Source organism: Corythoichthys intestinalis, chromosome 21 (assembly GCF_030265065.1).
Source record: "Corythoichthys intestinalis isolate RoL2023-P3 chromosome 21, ASM3026506v1, whole genome shotgun sequence".
NCBI classification, from domain to species: Eukaryota; Metazoa; Chordata; class Actinopteri; order Syngnathiformes; family Syngnathidae; genus Corythoichthys; species Corythoichthys intestinalis.
The window spans coordinates 32,043,366-32,062,082 of NC_080415.1; the positions used below are offsets into that span (position 1 = coordinate 32,043,366).

Here is an 18,717-nt window from a genome sequence, read left to right on the forward strand (position 1 = left end):
CCATCTACCAGCATTGATGGTAAGTACAGTATCTTATTTTTAAATATATTTTATTAATATGATGCACACTGCACGTTTCTGGATAGTTCTTTTGAGATTTAGGGGTATTTAGGGGTACTTAAATACCTCTCTTAGACCAGGGGTCAGCAACCTGTGGTTCAAGAGCCGCAATGCTTCTTGATGCAATGAAGCTATGCAGTCAATTGGTTCAAAGCTTCACGGTGGGTCATTTGATCTTATGACAATATTATGATGACGCTGTAAAATATAGTGTTACCGGTTAATATCTTTTGGTGTAAATATCCTATAATACATTCAGGACAGCTGCGTCTTATGGTCCAATGCGGCTTATCAATGAACTAGGGCTGTCAAAATTATCGCGTTAACGGGCGTTAATTAATTTTTTAAATTAATCACGTTAAAATATTTGATGCAATAAACGCAGATGCCCCGCTCACAGAGATTTAAATGACTGTACACAGTGAAACGCTCACTTGTTGTGTTTTATGGAGTTTTGCCGCCCTCTGCTGGTGCTTGGGTGCAACTGATTTTATAGGCTTCAGCATCCATGAGCATTGTGTAAGTAATTATTGACATCAACAATGGCGGGCTACTAGTTTATTTTTTTGATTGAAAATTTTACAAATTTTATTAAAACGAAAACATTAAGAGGGGTTTTGATATAAAATTTCTCTAACTTTTACTAACATTTTTCTTTTAAGAACAAGTCTTTCTATCCATGGATCGCTTTAACAGAATGTTAATAATGTTAATGCCATCTTGTTGATTTATTGTTATAATAAACAAATAGTCCTTATGTATCGTATGTTGAATGTATATATCCATCTTGTGTCTTATCTTTCCATTCCAACAATAATTTACAGAAAAATATGGCATATATTATAGATGGTTTGAATTGCGATTAATTGCGATTAATTACGATTAATTAATTTTTAAGCTGTAATCAACTCAATTAAAAATTTTAATCGTTTGACAGCCCTACAATGAACAGATGCCATTTTCGTGTCAAATTTGGTGGTTGGTGGCTTATAGTCAGGTGCGCCATTATCGTCCGAAAATTACAGTCGCTTTAACTAACAAGGGCTCACTGTACCTGACACATTGGCCCTGCAGACATGACCAAGCTCCAGTATGTATCCACTGGTACAACTACAACGATGCGTCCCAGGCCGGTCTTCGCATATCTGGTCACAAATCCCCCAGATTTGACAGTCGTTGTAGTCTGCATGAAAACATCCACTCAAATCTCATTGTTTTCACTGTGTACACACGCAGAGGCAGAGAATAGTCATTTTACCAACACAGGAGCGACTGTCATTCCCTACAATGAAACCATCAGGGCAGTAGCAAGCGCCTCCTTGTGGCGACACGTGGCACAGATATTCGCAGCTCAAGGCTGAGCAGCGATCCAGGCCTGCGGAGGATGTCCATAAAAGTCCAGTTGACTGACATGTCTTGTTAAACGGCTGTAATCAGCTGCTGATGTGTCAATACAATTCTTTGTTGGCTAAATTACGGCTATAATGCGTGTGAAATTGCCATTGAAGAGGGTTAATGTTAAACCAAGTGTTTGTAAGGGTAGCAATAAACTTAAGAGATGTATCAAAATCTCAGCAAGTACAATTTTAGAAATGCTTACAGTGGAGATAACCCTTGCACCTTGGCTTTATAGCCTTTACGGAAGTTCGGAATATTCTTGTATTGAAATTAAATCTTACTGCAGTTCTTCCCAGTCGTGGAGTTTGTCTCATCCGTTCCACCGGGACAATCTGGCTTCTCGTCACAAACTTTCCCCACGGGTATGCAAGCCGCGGAACCCGGGCAGCCCCACTCGCCAGGGTAGCACTCACGGTGGTCAATGTCTGCAAGCATTGTCAGTTTTAGAAAAGGATCACGATATGGCGTGAAGCAGATTTTCTCGTAGGCACCGTCTAACTGTTTGCAATATTCTAAAACACTTAATTTAATCAATCAGGGAATAGTATCGTTTCCCGTATTTACTGTTTGACTGTTTGTATTACTCTAACATACTCAATATAAAATAAATAGCATTTATACCATAGTTTAAGGAAAACAAGCAGAATATAGGGCATAAGAGATACATGACGCCTTCTTATCACTAAGCGTGTGCGTCATGCAACTGACTGAGCAAGATTGATGCTGACAAGCCCACGTCTGCACCACCAACTCTCGCAATCAGTTCTCCCGGACAGTCCAGAACAAATGGCGGGAGGCCCTGTCCCAACACAAGGAACACCAACTGATAACACGACTGATAAGACTTCAAGAGCCCCTTTGACGCTGAGGTGGCAAAATCCACAACCCTTGTTGCGATGACAACAGTAACTCCCGAATCTTCCTGTCCAATCCACAAACAGACAATAATCCTAAACATCGCCCAAACACACCCTTCTTCTGCCCACAGCCCGCCCCGCTAGAGCCTTCAAAAAGACTGAATGTTTATCTAATCGTTGTCATTTTTTTCTCAAGAACCTTTTGTTGACTTGTGATATGGTGACCCTGAATCCTCGCTTGGGTCCCTCTGTGCTGTATAATCGCTGTCGACCTGAATAAATTGTCAACTTGTGCTTCGAAACCTTTTTCCAGCTTTCAAAATGGAGTCAGTACAAGGGGTTAAGACTAAGGTGAACGTGCGGAGTTTGGCCTTTTGGCCGGGTTGTCGGATATGCGCCAGCGCGGGTCCGGCATGCGGCTGGCGTGATTCCGGCAATCTGGCTAAAAGGTCAGATTCCTTCGGGCGATACAACAATTATCGATACATGTGTGAGGAAATCATTCTACAAAACAACTAATCAACAGAAAAACAAGATACTTTCATCCTTTTGCTCTGAATTGGAATGAGTTTATCACCAGTCGACGTCCAATCCGTTTGAAGTGGGAGGGATGATTTGGGGGCATTTCCGGATTACTTTTGTTGATTTCGGCTCACTTCCTGTACATTTTGGGTCATTTCCTGTTGATCCTGGATCAATTCCTGTTCATTGGTCACTTCCTGTTGATTTTAGGGCATTTACGGGTAACTTGCTATTGATTTCGGGTCACTTTCTGATGATTTTGGGGTATTTACGAGTCACTTACAATGGATTTTGGCTCACGTTTTGTAAATTTTGGGTCATCTCTTGTTGCTTCTGGGCCATTTCCAGGTCACTTCCTGATCGTTGGACACTTCCTGTTGATTTTAGGGCATTTCCGGGTAACTTCCTATTGATTTCGGGTCATTTGCTGTTGATTTTGGGGTATTACGAGTCACTTACTATGGATTTTTGCTCAATTCATCTACATTTTGGTCATTTTCTGTTAATGCTGGGCCAATCTCCGGGTTACTTCCTATTGATTTCGAGTCACTTTCTGTTGATTTTGGGGTATTTCGAGGCACTTACTATGGATTTTGTTTCACTTCATGTAGATTTTGGGTTAATTTCCTGTTGATCTTGGGGATTCCTGGGTCAATTTCTGTTCACTGGTCAATTCCTGTTGATTTCAGCTCACTTTTTGTACATTTTGAGTCATTTCCTCTTTATTCTGGTCCATTTCCGGGTCACTTTCTGTTCATCGGTCACTCCCTATTGATTTTAGGGCATTTCCGGGTAACTTCCTATTGATTTCGGGTAACTTTCTGTTGATCTTGAGGTATTTACGAGTCAAATACTATGGATTTTGGCTTACTTTTTGAACATTTTGTGTCATTTCCTATTGATTCGGGGCCATATCCGGGTCACGTACTGTTGATTTAGGGCATAACCAGGTCACTTCCTATTGATTTCAGGTAACTTTCTGTTGATTTTGGAGTATTTACGAATCACTTACTATGGATTTTGGCTCACTTTTTGTACTTTTTGGGTCATTTCCTGTTGATTCTGGGCCATATCCGGGTCACTTAATGTTGACTTTAGGGCATAACCAGGTAACTTCCTATTGGTTTCAGGTCACTTTCTGTTGATTTTGGGGGTATTTATGAGTCATTTACCATGGATTTTGGCTCACTTCCTGTATATTTTGGGTTACTGAAAAGGAAGTGACTCAAGAATGTCCCCAAATGGAATAGGAAGGGACTCAAAATGAACAGGAATGAACCTGTAAATACCTGAAAATGAACAGTAAGTGACCTGCAAATCCCCACAAGACATGTTCTGGTTTCAGTGCCATTGACGACGCTAGACGTCCAATCCAATCAAAATGAATTGGATATCTAGCGCCATCAATGGCAGCCAGTGAGCCAACGTAGACACTATTATAATGGAAGATTTTGGTCGCAGCCTGCTGTTTTTTTTTTTTTTTTCAAACAGTGACACCTTTTTAAAATTATATATCGATTCTTGGTGGGAGCAATCAATAACCTTTTAGGCTCCAAAGTATTGTGATACAACACCTTTTCGATATATTGCTAAACTCCTAGTCCAAAGACTCGGAAATGGCAGACCAATCCTTACCGCAGTCTTTTTCATCACTGTAGTCACCGCAGTCGTTGAGCTGGTCACAAACCCAGCGTTGAGGAATACAAGCCCCGTTTGCGCAGGTGAACTCATCTCCGCGACAGGTGCCGTACACTACAAAGGAAAACAGGCGAGAGTCACGTGAGCAGTTTCAAGTTCAAACCTGAGTATTTAAACTGGTTGCTTTACCGCAGTCACGCTCGTCACTGTTGTCGCCACAGTTGTCCCAGTGGTCACACAAGAAGAAATTTGGGATGCAAACACCATTGTCGCACTGAAATTCATGGTTGAGACAATGGTGGGTGGCTGCAAAACAGTCATAAACACAGCAAATTAATAAGTATGAGTTATTTGCTGGGATGTTTGTTAACCTGTGGAGTAGATCAGCTGAGAGTTACTATTACAAATAGGCTTCCTTTGGGATGTGATGCTGCCTTCATCTGGTGTCGTAATTATGGTAAATACCACTTGCCAAGTGGAAAATTGCATGTGAATGCCCCTTTAAATTGTATTTTCTACTTGAGAATTGGGATTTTGTTATGATACCCCAGTTTCCGAGATGGGTGGACATTTCACTTTTCAAAATGGCGTGAACAAGAGGTTGTGAATGGTAAGAAATAAAGTTTTTAAAAGAAGATTTATTTTCAATTTGCACATTTTTGAACCAATATATCAGTGTACACATCAAGTCTTTTTTTTTTTCAAACCATAAATGTTCAGTTACACACAAAAGCTTACCTTTCTCACATTCACGAATTCTTTTCTTGTCGTAGGAGATAAATTAATAGATATAAAACAGTTCTAGCCTCGCAACAAACCAAATTTTTGCTATGACAACAAAAGCACATGACCAGGACGCACTCGGAATTACCAACGTGGTAAAGTTCATCTTTCCCACAGTATGTGAATGCAGCATAAGCATATTATTTAAAATGAAAACAAGCTACAACCAAAATAATATTTGAGCAACACAAGAGTTTTTTTTGCTGTTGGCATATTTCAACATCATTTGAATAAAAAAATGACACAATTACCAGCGGTTGTTGTTCATCTTAGCCTTTTTCAAATTTAATTGGTCACTCGTCCGCCATTTAACGGACTAGACCAACTTCCGGGTTAGGTGCAATCATATTCTGTACTTTCCCGGAAGTTGACATGTTTGGAACTTGGACCAAAAACAAAACATTAAACTAACAATTTCACGGAATACTTTTTTTTTTTTTTTTTTCCAAATACACAATACGAAGCGTTCGTAAAATAAACACTACGTCATCTTCACCCTCAATTCTACAGCCATACCACCTTTTGCAAAGCTCGTTACCGACACCTACAGGACAGGAGCGGAACAACAACATTCAGCAGCCATTTCCCGCTGAACTAATAAAGTGGAATCGAATCCCCTTCTTAAAATTCGGCCTTTCCTCTGCAAGATTCTTGTGGTGGTCAAATTATTTAACAAAATTCTTGACTTACTACAGTTATATTCGTCCGAACCATCTCTGCAGTCTTTGATTCCATTGCAATGCTGAGAGTTGTTGTAACAAGCACCATTGGCACACGTCTTCTCAGTGCACTGTGGGTAGTCTATAAAATACAAAAGATTGATTTTTCAATTGCATGAGCTTTTTCAGCGCCATTGACGATAATAGACATCCAAATGTGTAGCTATTTCCATCCTTTTGCAGTGAATTTCAATCAGTTTCTCACTAATAACCGGATGAATTGGATGTCTCTCACCGTCAATGGCGGCCATTGAGATAAAATTCAATGTATTATTTAATTACAAATCATTTCTGACTAAAATCACTGCTTGTATGTTGTCTTACTGCAGTTATTTTCATCAGAGTTGTCCACACAATCCTTCACATGGTCGCATTTGTATTTGGCAGGGATGCACTGGCCTTCGTGGCAGGTGAACTGGTCTGGACTGCAGGTCCGACTGCCTATTTAATTCCACAAAAACACAATGAAGAATCAAATTCTTGAAAACCTAATCACACTTCATCTCTCCATACCACATTCTCGTTGTTCATCCGAACCGTCCTCGCAGTCTTTCTCGCCGTCACACACGAAAGCCGAGGAGATGCATTCCCCGCTCGTCACGCATTTAAACTGCTGTGAGTTGCATGTTGGAGAAGCTGAAATTCAAAAAATGAGATTGTTCGATGATAGGGTGACCATATTTTGATTTTCAAAAAAGAGGACACTTGATAATTACTCTTTTGGCTCCATGAGCATTGCATTATATACGTATTGATCATAATAAACGTCTTAGCAACTGGGCAGGCTCTCTGGGAACACGTCACAGGAGCATAGTAAGTAGTAGTTTGTGCAAAAGCGTCAGTCAACACATGCTAATTGGTCCCGTGAAAAATAACGAATACCGGACATTTTCATAAATTTATAAAACTCCGCCGGACGCTCCGGACAGGATGTGAAAAGTGGACATGTCCAGGCAAAAGAGGACATTTGGTCACCTTAATCAATGAAATGAAACGGATCCACATGGAGATTTGAATACTCACGACAGTTGAGCTCATCGGAATCGTCTGTGCAGTCTTTGGTTCCGTCACATTTCCAACTGATGTCGATGCACTGTCCACTGAGGCACTCAAACTGCTCGTTTCCACAACTCCCTGTGGGAAAAAACACATACCAAAAACGTGATTTTACACCATCTCCGCGTCAAAAATCGAGAGAGCAAGAATGAAAAGTGATATTTGGTATGTGGCAAAATTGATTTGGCCATGTGGATTTTTTTTTTTTGCTATGTGGCAAAATGTATTTTGTCATGTGGCATTTTTTTTTTTTATGTGGCAAAATTGATTTGGCCATGTGGCATTTATTTTTGTCATGTGGCATTTTTTTTTGTATGTGGCACAACGGATTTTGATATGTGTCTTTTTTTTTTGGAATGTGGCAAAATTGATTTTGCCATGTGGCATTTTTTTTGCCATGTGGCAGAATGTATTTTGTCATTAGGCTTTTTTTTTTTTTTGCTATGTGGCAAAATAGGTTTTTGCATGTGGCACTTTTTTGCCATGAGGTTTTTTTTGGGGGTATGTGGCAAAAGTGATTTTGCCATGTGGCAAAATGTATTTTGGCATGTGGCATTTTCTTTTTTTTTTTTGGTATGTGGCAAACTTTATTGCCATGTAGTATTTTTTTTTTGCCATGTGGCAAAATGTATTTTGTCATGTGGGATTTTTTTGCCATGTGGCATTTTTTTGGGGTATGTAGTAAATTGGGTTTTGGCATGTGGCACTTTTTTTCTTGCCATGTGGCATTTATTTTGGTATGTGGCAAAAGTGATTTTGCCATATGGCATTTATTTTTTTGTGATGTGGCATTTTTTTTGGTACGTGGCAAAATTGATTTGGCCATGTGGCATTTATTTTTGCCATGTGGCAAAATGTATTTTGGCATGTGACATTTCGTGCCATGTGGCATTTTTTGGGGGTATGTGGCAAACTGGGTTTTGGCATGTGGCATGTTTTTTTTTTGTTGGTATGTGGCAAAACTAATTTGGCTATGTGGCATTTCTTTTTTCCACGAGGCATTTTTGCAGGCCATGCACATCTGTGCCATTGACTGCTATACACGACCAAATTTTCCATTCATTTTAAATGGCAGAAAACCATATGTGGCTCTGATTTTTGACCATACACTTACCATGACAGCGCATTGACGTTCAACTGGCACCCAAGTCAGACTATCCCAAAATCCATTTTGCCACATGAAAAAAAAATACATGGCAAAAAAAAATGCCACATGCTAAAATACATTTTGCCACATGGCAAATACCCCAGAAAATGCCACATGCCAAAATACATTTTGCCACATGGGTAAAAAATCAATTTTGCGACATACTAACTACCACTTTTCATTCTCGGCCCTGCTGCAAAAATCAAAGAAACCCACCGAATTCTAGCGATTTTTTCTGGCGCGTCACTGAATCAGATGATTCTCTCTGGATTTCCTCCAATTTTCAGACGACTGAGTTTGTTTATGGCGGCGCGTTTACGACGCCGCTTTATGAGCGCTTCTGCTCTCAAAACATGTGATTTGGGGAGTTTATTTGCGAGAGTCAAAATGATTCAGCAAAAATGGCAAACGGGACTATGCGTACTTTGGATCCGCAATTCACGAGCTTGTAACTTCAGTCATGCGGACAACATGCAAGTGTAAACAAAGTCGTTCTGGTTATTGCGCAGGGATCGAAGAAAATCAAATTTTATAAGCAGAGTTGGGAAAAACTAGTTTAAATACTCACATAACACACATACATACAACAAACATATACAAAAATCATCAAATTCAGCCACACTATGAACCATTGTCTGTGCAAAGAGCATGAGTGCCCTCTAGTGGAGAAAAAACATTGTTACCTTTTAAGTGGTATAATGGAGTAATGTGGTAATTGTTGCAACGTCACATTGGTGAAACTGAGACAGCCACTGTCGGCATGTCTGGCAAAAAATAAAGTCAATATGTAGAATAAAGAGGAAAAATTTAACCACTCCAAATTAGCCCAAAGTAGTCGAGTAAGAGTGAAGAAGTGCATTTTTCCCAAAAAGTTACTCAAGTAAATATAACGCCGCACGCGTTACTACCCACCTCTGGTTATAAGTTGGTTGTGCTTTCAGCCCAAAAAGTAGAATTTATTTTGGAGCATGCCACCATTCAGTTTCAAAAGTTTATTAACTGGGTCATTCCGACTCTGAAAACTTCTTAAAACTCCCCAAAATCGGCGTTTAAGCCCTTTCCACTTCAAATGGATTCGATGCCTATAGCCGTCAATGACATTGAAAGTTAATATTGATTTATAAGACATTCCTTGTCAGAAAAGAAAGTCAAATTATGGTGTTTTGTCATGATAATTAGGACATGCTAACGCTAAGGTTGTTGCATGAAATACAGTACGTAAGCATGTGAATCTTGTTATTTTGTTACAATTCATCGGATAAAACGTGATTTTTTTTGGGTCATTTTAATATATCAATTTTCACATCAAAACATGAGGTGTTGCCTTTTAACGCAAAGCTTAACAATGTTTGAAAACTAGCACGTTAAAATGTTAACATGCAAATTTTCAATTTATTTGGCACAGCAAGTTAACACATGAAACCATGTGCGCTATATTTTTTTATAAACTGGAATAATCCTTAAAATCACAAATTGAAGAATATAAGAATGCTTTAAAAATTCCTTTCAGCATTTTGATTGACGAAATGATTTGAAAACATTTTTCATCCTATACCTCGAGCTGTGTGAATTCCTTGCAAAAGCGTCAAAAGCGTCAAAAGCCGAAGACCCGCCAAGTCCATCGCCGATGAATCTTCAGGCAAGCGGTTCACTTATCACGAGCCTACTCATAGATGAAAACAATTTCAGGCGCTTCTCTTAAAAAGTGTCGGTGAAGAGGTCCGAGGATGGAGATGAAGTGTGAAGCGCAGAGAAAAGCTCACCAATATCGACCTCTGAGAAGGATGCAACAATTTTTATGGCTCAGGCACTTTACATAAACTTGATCTAAGATTAACTTTTACCTGTCGGCATGTTGTTGACATCAGCAAGAAAAGGGCCACGAGCTTTGGTTGAAAGGAAACGGCACCTTGACAAGTATTTACGCAGAAATCAAAACACATGGCGGAAAACACTCAGGTGGCTTGAAGTTCTGCTCTGAGACCCCCAATTTGACCAAAATTCAAAATTGTCCCATATGCATGTGTGATACATCTTTGGAAAGCCTAAAATCTCTATTTTATGGGGGAAGAACATTTTTGAACAAGAGGGCATTTAAAAAAAAAAAAATGTAAACAGCAAAACTCTAACTGGAGGCGAGAGCAGAATTAAAGATGACATGATTTTAACAAGATATTATTGCGTCTTTACCTTGTTTCAACCCAAAAACTCCATGTAGCATGTATAATTGAGTGTTAAGACACAGATGTGAATGGCCATAGCTGGATTTTTGGGGAATTTTATGGGTGAAACATGGTAATATAACAAGGGTCGTGATGCAGAAATCGCAGACATCAAGGAGTGGTCGAAATGTTCTTTTTCATATATTTACCCTTTTAAAAGTTTTTTCAACTTTTCTTTGTTTGGATTGATTATTTATCATCTAACATATTGGGGAAAATGCGACAGTAACAAAAAAAATACAATTAATCGATAGTTTTGAGGTAAATATCCGTGACTTTTTTACAGATGCCATTTTTGTCATTGTGATGTCATTTGTTTAAAAGTTTAAAATATGCGAGTGAATAATTTTTTAAAGCCGTTTTTTTTTTTTTTTTTTAAACGAAATATTAGACATCAATTAATGATTCTAAGATAAAAAATGACAGACATTTTGATTAATAAACATAATTACTTCTTTTTATGGCTGGGTTGACACAAGCGGTTCCGCGACGTCTGTAAACGGGGGTTTCCAGGGTAAAAGGGACAAATTAATTATGAATAGTTCGGGGGCTTAATGCGCCATGAATCTGCTATGGCAGCATATAGACATATTGTTCTATCAAACACAACAGTTCTTTTGGCTTAAAATACAGCAGTTTATTTTAAAGAGGAGTGCATGGTGGAAAACACAGGCAAGACTAAAAATGCAGTTTCTGCTCTTGCACTCCACTTTAAAAGAAACTGCTGTATTTTAGGCCAAAACAACTGTTGTGTTTGGTAGAACAATAGGTGTACATGCTGCCATAGCAGATTCATAGAGCATTAAGCCCCCAAACTATTTTTAATTCGTCCGTTTTACCCTGGACACCCCCGTTTACAGACGTCGCGCAAGCGCTTTTGTTTCAACCCAGCCATAAAACGAAAGTAATTAATTATACTTATTATTCAAAAATGTCTGTCATTTTTACCTTAGAATCATTAATTGATGTTTAATATTTAAAAAAAAAAAAAAACTACTTTAAAAAATTATTCACTCGCATATTTCAAACTTTAAAACTAATTATGTCTCAATGAAAAAAATGGCGTCCGTAAAAAAAAGTCACGGATATCTACCTCATAACTATCGCTATTGTATATTTTTGTTACCGTTTTTTTTCCGATGTGTTAGATGATAAATAATCGATCCAAACAAAGGAAAAAAAAAAAAAAAAACGTTTAAAAGGGTAAATATATTAATAAAAAGAAAATCTCGACCATGCCTTGATGTCTAAGATTCTTGCATCGCTACCCTTGTTATATTACCATGTTTCACCCATAAAATCCCCCAAAAATCTATCTTTGGCCATTCACAGCTGTGTTTTGACACTCAGTGATACATGCTACATGGAGTTTATGGATCGAAACAAGATAAGTACGCGATAATATCTCGTTAAAATCATGCTGTCTTTAATTCTGCTCTTTCATGCTCTCACATTCAAATAGGGTTTTGCTGTTTGAATTTTTTTTTTTTTTTTTTTTTAAATGGCCACCTGTTCAAAAATTTTCTTCCCCCAGAAAATTGAGATTTTAAACTTTCCAATTATGTATCAGACATGCATATCGGACAATTCTGAAAGTTGGCCAAATTGGGGGTCTCAGAGCGGAACTTCAAGTCACCTGAGTGTTTTCCGCCATAGCTGAATTAATGAGCTAAAATGACACGTTTTACTAATAAATGCAAAATCTAATGCTTGAGACCTGTATTAAAACATTACATCCTTAGCATTATAACATTTAATGTGTTAGCTAGAAGACTTGAAAGCAAAGCTATGCCGTTGTTTTATTAGTTTATTTTCTTGGAATTTTGTTAAGTTTCACAATAAACTTGAACAAAGAGTGGCAGAAAACATGTTTGTCTTTAAATATACGCTGTTTAAGGTTTATAGTATGTGTTAACGGTTTAGCAATAAGCTAGCGGACATGAGGCCAAAGTTATGAAATTGTTTTATTTGTTTAATTTTTTGCGGTTTCGGTTAAGTATGACAGTAAACTTCAACAAGGAGTGGCACAAAACAGTTTTGTCTTCAAATATATCTAGTTTAGGGTTTATAGCATGTGTTAATGGTTTAGCAATAAGCTAGCGGACTTTAGGCCAAAGTGATGAAATTGTTTGATAAGTTTACTTTAATTGTTTGGGGAATTTTGTTATGTTCGACAGTAAGCGTCAACAAAGTGTGGCATAAAACATGCTTGCCTTCAAATATACATTGTTTTCACAGCATGAGTTAATGGCAAAAGTTATGAAAGTGTTATATTAATTTTCTTGTTTTTTTGTTAAGTTCGACAATAAACGTGAAAAAAAAAAAAACAGTGGCACAAAACATATAAATATACGCTGTTTAAGGTGTATAGCATGTGTTAATAATGGTTTAGCAATAAGCTAGCAGACTTAAGGCTAAAATTATGAAATAGTTTTATTAGTTAAATTTCTTGGGTTTTTGTTACGTTTGACAGTAATTTTCAACAAGGCATGGCACAAAACATGAACATATGTAGTTTATAAGCATGTTAACAAGTTTATAGCATGTGTTAATGGTTTGGGAATAAGCTAGCGGACTTTAGGCCAAAGTCATGAAATTGTTTTAGTAGTTTACTTGAGTTTTCTTGGGTTTTTGTCACGGCTGATAGTAAACTTCAACAAGAAGTGGCACAAAACATGTTTATTTTCAAATATATGTAGTTTAAGGTTTATAGCATTTGGTAATGGTTTAGTAATAAGCTAGCGGACTTTAGGGCAAAGTTCTGAAATTGTTTTATTAGTTTAATTTTCTTGAGTTTTTGACAGTAAACTTCAACAAGGAGTGACACAAAACATTGCTGTCTTCAATTCAAATATATGTAGTTTAGCGTTTATAGCATGTGTAAATGGTTTAGCAAAAGTTAGTGGACTTTAGGCCAACTTATGAAATTGTTTTATTTGTTTAATTTTCTTGGGTTTTTGTAAGTTTGACAGTAAACTTCAACAAGGAGTGGCACAAAACATGTTTGTCTTCAAATATACATTCTTTTAAGGTTCATAGCATGTGTTAATGGTTTAGCAATAAGCTAGTGGACTTACGGCCAAAGTTATGAAATTGTATTATTAGTTTAATTTTCCTGGGTTTTGTTAAGTTTGACAGTAAACTTCAACAAGGACTGGCACAGATTATTTCTGTCTTTAAATATATGCAGAATAAGGTTTATAGGATGTGTTAGTGGTTTAGCATGAGCTAGCGGACTTTATGCCAAAGTTATGAAATTGTTTTATACGTTTACTTAAATTTTCTTGAGTTTTTGGTAAGTTTGATAGTAAACATAAAAAAGGAGTGGCAAAAACATTGTCTTCAAATATACTGTATGTAATTTAAGATCATATGTTAATGGTTTAGCAATACGCTAGTGGACTTAAGGCCAAAGTTATGAAATTGTTTTATCAACTTCCTTGCCCTTTATGTTAGTTCAACAGTAATTTAAAACCAGAATCGGCTGAAAACATGCTTTTGTACAATTATTTCTTATTTAAGGTTTATATTGTGAGTTGAAGTGTTAGCATTAAACTAGCGGACTTTGCAACTTTTTTACATCCATTCCTTTTGAACTTCTAATGCCTAAAGAGTTATTTTAGTATTGTGTGTCACACAATCTTCCAACATCCCAAAGCAATTAAAAATATATCATTGAAGCCCCATAAAATCCATTCACACACAAATTATTGCACAATCACACTAACAGTGAGTGCTTTACAGCATGTGACCTTGTTACACATCACAATCCTTGAGTGCACTAAAGCACAAAGGTATATTGCTTTATATGTTTCTTAAATCAAGATTCTATAGCTTTTGTACTCGGGTCACGAGCTTAAAAAAATGAGGACGCAAACAGTTCATAGCATTTAGTGAATCATATTTTTACAGTACAATAGCTTGATGAATATAATAGTGGTAAACCTATCATGTAATTTTGAGTCTCTAAAGGTGTCGCTGGTGGATCACTAGCTCCCTCTAAACGTAAGCATAATTTGCCAAGTCAATAGTTTGATGTACTTTCATGTGCAAATGTGAACAAAGTTAAGAACAGTAAAGCAGTAAAAAAACGTTCATTATTCAAAATACTACAGTAATTAAAGCGTGTGTTGTATGATTTACGGTACAGTCCCTTTAACATGTAAGCAGGACAACAGAACATGGAGGAGAATGGGTGATAATTAGACAATCACACTACAAGATGTGTTTGAATATAAAAATAGGTCAGCTCCCTCTAAATATCGTTTAAATTACACTATATTGTGTTCTCTTTAAATATAACCTCCCCAAAAATGAGAAAGCAAAGACATTAAATGTACATTAATATACAAAATATGCATTTTATACTTTCCCAAAATATGCATTACATACTTTCCAAACAGGTAGAAAGGCAAAGAATGGAAGACATTTTGTGGCCAATGAACATGAAAAGCAAGGTCAAAAACAATAAAACGGAATAAATTTATTTTGCAGCATAGAAGAAGATGGACTGGAATTCCCCCTGGCGCGATGTTTAGCACCTTAACATATTTCATCTACTGCAAAATCCCTGAGCAGTTCTTGTCTTTTGTATTGCTATTGCTGACGAGGAACAGATTCCTCAGTAGCTGAATGGCCTCCCATCATCGTCTGAGAAGTTGGGATTCGCCTGCCCTTGGTTCCGAGCGTACGGGTTGGTCTGAGGACGACTCTGGGCATAAGGGTTGTTGCCTGCTCGGGATTCTGCGTACGGGTTGTTCAGGGGCCTCGGTTGGGTGTAGGGGTTGGTTTGGTTGCGTGGCTGGTTGTATGGACTATCGCGTATTTCCTCATAGTTTTCATTGAGCGCCTGTCGTTCAAGAATATTCAGTTATTTCCCCCTGAAAGCAAATTGTGGTACAATTGCATTTACAAAATGTTTCCGGACAAAATCTGAAGACATACTCACACTCCGCCCCGAATTCACCAAGTTCTGGCGGCTATTGCTAGGTGTCATCTCCAGGTTGGTGCCGCTATCCCAGGCACTGGCGGCTGTGGCTCGCGGGATCTTGGGTACACCTCCATTGGGGAATGGTTTTACTCCCATGGCGGGTTCCTTCTTAACAGGAGGATCCCGGTGATTGGTCGGCAAACTCGTAACGAGAGGATCTCGATCAGAAACGTTGATCATGTTGGTGTTCCTGGCGTCTAAACCTTTACTTCTCTTGGAGGTCTTCTTTGGGGATCTAACAGGATCATCAGAAGACAGATTACAAAACATCATGTGGGTGAATGGTAGTTTTTGTTGTACACTCGAGACTGGTCTTGGGTCAAGACAAATTTTGAAGGTCTTGGTTTGGTGTTGGACTCAATTCCCAAAAAGATTCAGTCTTGATTTCAACTCTTTCGGTTTCTGGTCTTGACTCCCAAAAGTCTAGCTCTTGACTTAAATCTCAGTGATTGCTGATTTCGAGCAAGTCCTGGTCTTGTCCGGAAAGTCTTGATCTTGACTTAACCTCAGTGAATCCCGATTTCGGGTAAATCTTGGTCAGGTCCCGCTTGGGGTCTTGAGCAGAAAACCTATTCAGTTTTTTTTTTTTTGACACTACAAAGATACTGTTGGCAAGGGGTGCGCGAACCAGTCCTCAAGAACCGGTGTGGCTCCTGGTTTTTGTTCCTACCGATCGAGCATAGACGTTTTAACCAACTAGGTTTCTACTAAAACCAGCAGCACCTGATGACAATCAACTGATTACACTTGTAAGACACCAGATTGGTGCAAAGCTGTCGTCCTGTTTTTTGGAAAGAAATCCTGCACCCCTGCTGTAGGCCATTGAATGCATGAAGGTAGGTTAATTTTTGGAGGTACTTTTACTTTTGGTTCAATCTGAGTTTCGGTCTTTTTTTCTGTCTTGATATTGGTCCTCATACCCCCAAAAGTCTTGATCTGGACTTAAAGTGCCACTGTCACCATTTTCCCCCACATAAATTAAAGCAACAGTAGGTAACTTTCAACCTTTATAAAATATTTTCATAACATTTGTGATAATATGTCGACTGAAAACTAGTTGATTGACACATTTTTTATATCTTGTGGGGGTCTGTATCGCTTTCACCGCCACAAATGAACTTTGAGGAGGGATAGATTGATGATTTTACGACACTGTGCGGGTGTGCGGTGTTCCTCATGGGAACCGCAGTCTTTCTTAAAGGGGAAGTTCAGAAGTTCGGTCTTAATCTTTGAGTTAGCAAGGGTTTAATTAGTCGGTGAAGTTGATTTTAACAAATTCCGTGTAGTTTGTTTGTTATTTGTTAGTGTCAGGTTTCCGGAGTGGCTAAGCTAGTGCTAGTCATTTGGGCCGACTTAGCATGCCAATAAAAAACAACATATGCACACATGAAAATCATCGATGACCCATACAATCAATAGTGTTGGCTATGTTTTCAGGATAAAGTTATTGAAACTTACCATTGCATGTCAATAATTGAAGTATGAACAGCAACATTTGTAATTCAGAAGCTCTGCAGAGGAGAAGGGCGGAGTGATATCATGTTTTTTTTTGTCGATGCTGATTTTTTACGTCATAGCCAGCAGCAAGTAATCAGTTTATATTGTTCTTCGTTATTCATCGGGAAGGTGGAAACTTTCCTTTGCCCATTTTTTCTGTCTGTTTCCACAGCCTCTAAATGCACATTTCGCCATGTTGCCCGCCGTCAGTTAACTCAGCAGACTGATGATGCATTCGAGGAAGGTGGGAAGTCAGAGTCTCCAACCTCCAATCTGGGAAAAATATCATTTGAACGCCTCCACTATTTGATCGCTTACGAGAAGGCAGGTTGGCCGGAGGTCAAAATGTCTTTTGATGGCCAAAAGTAAAAAACAACTTGTCGCGATCAGCCATTTTTGCTGTTTAAATTCGCTTGGAATGCTTTGAGGTAGCAACTTGTACCCTCCGAGCGGGATAAGTCTGACTTCCCACCTTCCTTGAATGCAGCGTGAGAGGAAGTGGCCGAAGCATTCCTCTCTGTTGTAGTCATATTACGCATCTAAAAATAGTTCTGCAGATTGAATTTGAATTACAGCTGTTTTTTGTGACATTGTTTTGGAACAATGATCTGCATTTTGAATTTATTTGACTATGTTGGATCCTTTCGCTGATCTGTTTCGTTTTTTTATTGGCATGCTAAGTTGGCCCCATTGACTCGCGCTAGCTTAGCCACTCCAGAGCCCTGAAACTAACAAATAACTTACAAACTGCACGGAATTTGTTGAAATAAACACCACCGACAAATTAAACCCCCGCTAACCCGATGATTAAGCCTAATGTAAAAAATTCTGAACTTAGGCTTTTAGGCAAAACACAACAGCTTTTGTCCACCGAAGTCGCTAAAATCGACAAAAACTGAAAAGTTACCAAGTGTTGCTATAAATGACTCTTGTCAAAAGGTATTCAAAAATCAAACAGATCCATAACGATTGAAATTGTGTCATAAAAATGATTTTTGTAGCAGTTTGCCGTAGCGTAGTTGACATCGATGATCAGTGTTGGGAATAACGCCGTTATAAATAACGCCGTTACATAACGGCAATATTTTTTTCAGTAACGGGGTAATCTAATGTTACCGTTACTGACGGTCAAAAGCGCTGCGTTACTTACTCTGAATATATTGAAGAAACTATCAGCCGTAGCGAATCTACTCTGCTCTGTTTATTTGTCATCCAAGACTTGCGGTGTGTTCAGGTTCGAGCAAAGCGCACATACTTCTTATCACTCCAGGCTGTTTGTCCCTGCTCATTCAATTAGACAATGCTTTCCAAAGCTTGCTAACATTTCTATGTTTGCTACAACTGAATGCTAGCCTCGTTCCCATCCCCCACTGTCAGCCAGCAAGAATGCTGCTTCCATCTTGAGGACGGGAGACGCTTTGAGGGTGACGGGAGGAGTAGGGGGAAGAGGCTACCTGAATGCACCCCCTGGATAGATGCGATGGAAGTGATTGTGATTGGCTGAGGGTTAGAGTCATGTGTCATGGTAAACCAATCAGAGCCGGTGTTTTCACACAAAAACCGGAACAGCGCGTGCGGCAAACACACACACGCAAAACAGATGCAGAGGGATATGATGGCAGACCACTGAGAGGAAAATTTGTCCTTTACGAGGTGGAGATATAAACACTATTTCAAGTTGGTCGAAATTAAAGGAAAGAACGTGCATGTAAAGTGTAATTTATGTCCCGGGGCAAAGCTTTTGTCAACATCTGTGGTAAACAATTCAAATCTGCTGAAGCACCTAGCAACTACACACGCTACTACAAAGCTAGTGGCAAAAAATCTT

General features: G+C 38.5%; 2 protein-coding genes across 6 annotated transcripts in view; both read right to left on the minus strand.

Annotated features, from left to right (window-relative positions):
- lrp2b (low density lipoprotein receptor-related protein 2b) overlaps positions 1-9,972 on the minus strand; it is an 88,554-nt gene extending 78,582 nt beyond the window's left edge. Inside the window, exons 1-10 of the mRNA XM_057826799.1 lie at positions 9,736-9,972; positions 7,001-7,111; positions 6,491-6,613; positions 6,302-6,418; positions 5,949-6,059; positions 4,665-4,781; positions 4,473-4,589; positions 1,740-1,883; positions 1,319-1,435; positions 1,115-1,243 (exon numbers count right to left, since the gene is read on the minus strand). Of these exons, the coding sequence (XP_057682782.1) occupies positions 1,115-1,243; positions 1,319-1,435; positions 1,740-1,883; positions 4,473-4,589; positions 4,665-4,781; positions 5,949-6,059; positions 6,302-6,418; positions 6,491-6,613; positions 7,001-7,111; positions 9,736-9,802 (1,153 nt within the window). The 5' untranslated portion in view covers positions 9,803-9,972. The remainder of the gene's footprint in view (positions 1-1,114; positions 1,244-1,318; positions 1,436-1,739; positions 1,884-4,472; positions 4,590-4,664; positions 4,782-5,948; positions 6,060-6,301; positions 6,419-6,490; positions 6,614-7,000; positions 7,112-9,735) is intronic.
- Positions 9,973-12,954: 2,982 nt separating this feature from the next.
- Positions 12,955-18,717, minus strand: part of muc13b (mucin 13b, cell surface associated) — a 30,342-nt gene continuing 24,579 nt past the window's right edge. For 2 of the 5 annotated variants that reach the window (XM_057825165.1, XM_057825164.1), the window contains exons 11-12: positions 15,351-15,627; positions 12,955-15,251 (exon numbers count right to left, since the gene is read on the minus strand). In XM_057825165.1, the coding sequence (XP_057681148.1) occupies positions 15,024-15,251; positions 15,351-15,627 (505 nt within the window). In that variant the 3' untranslated portion in view covers positions 12,955-15,023. Of the gene's footprint in view, positions 15,283-15,346; positions 15,628-18,717 lie in introns of all 5 variants that reach the window. The other 3 variants (XM_057825167.1, XM_057825168.1, XM_057825166.1) reach the window with 3 other exon arrangements.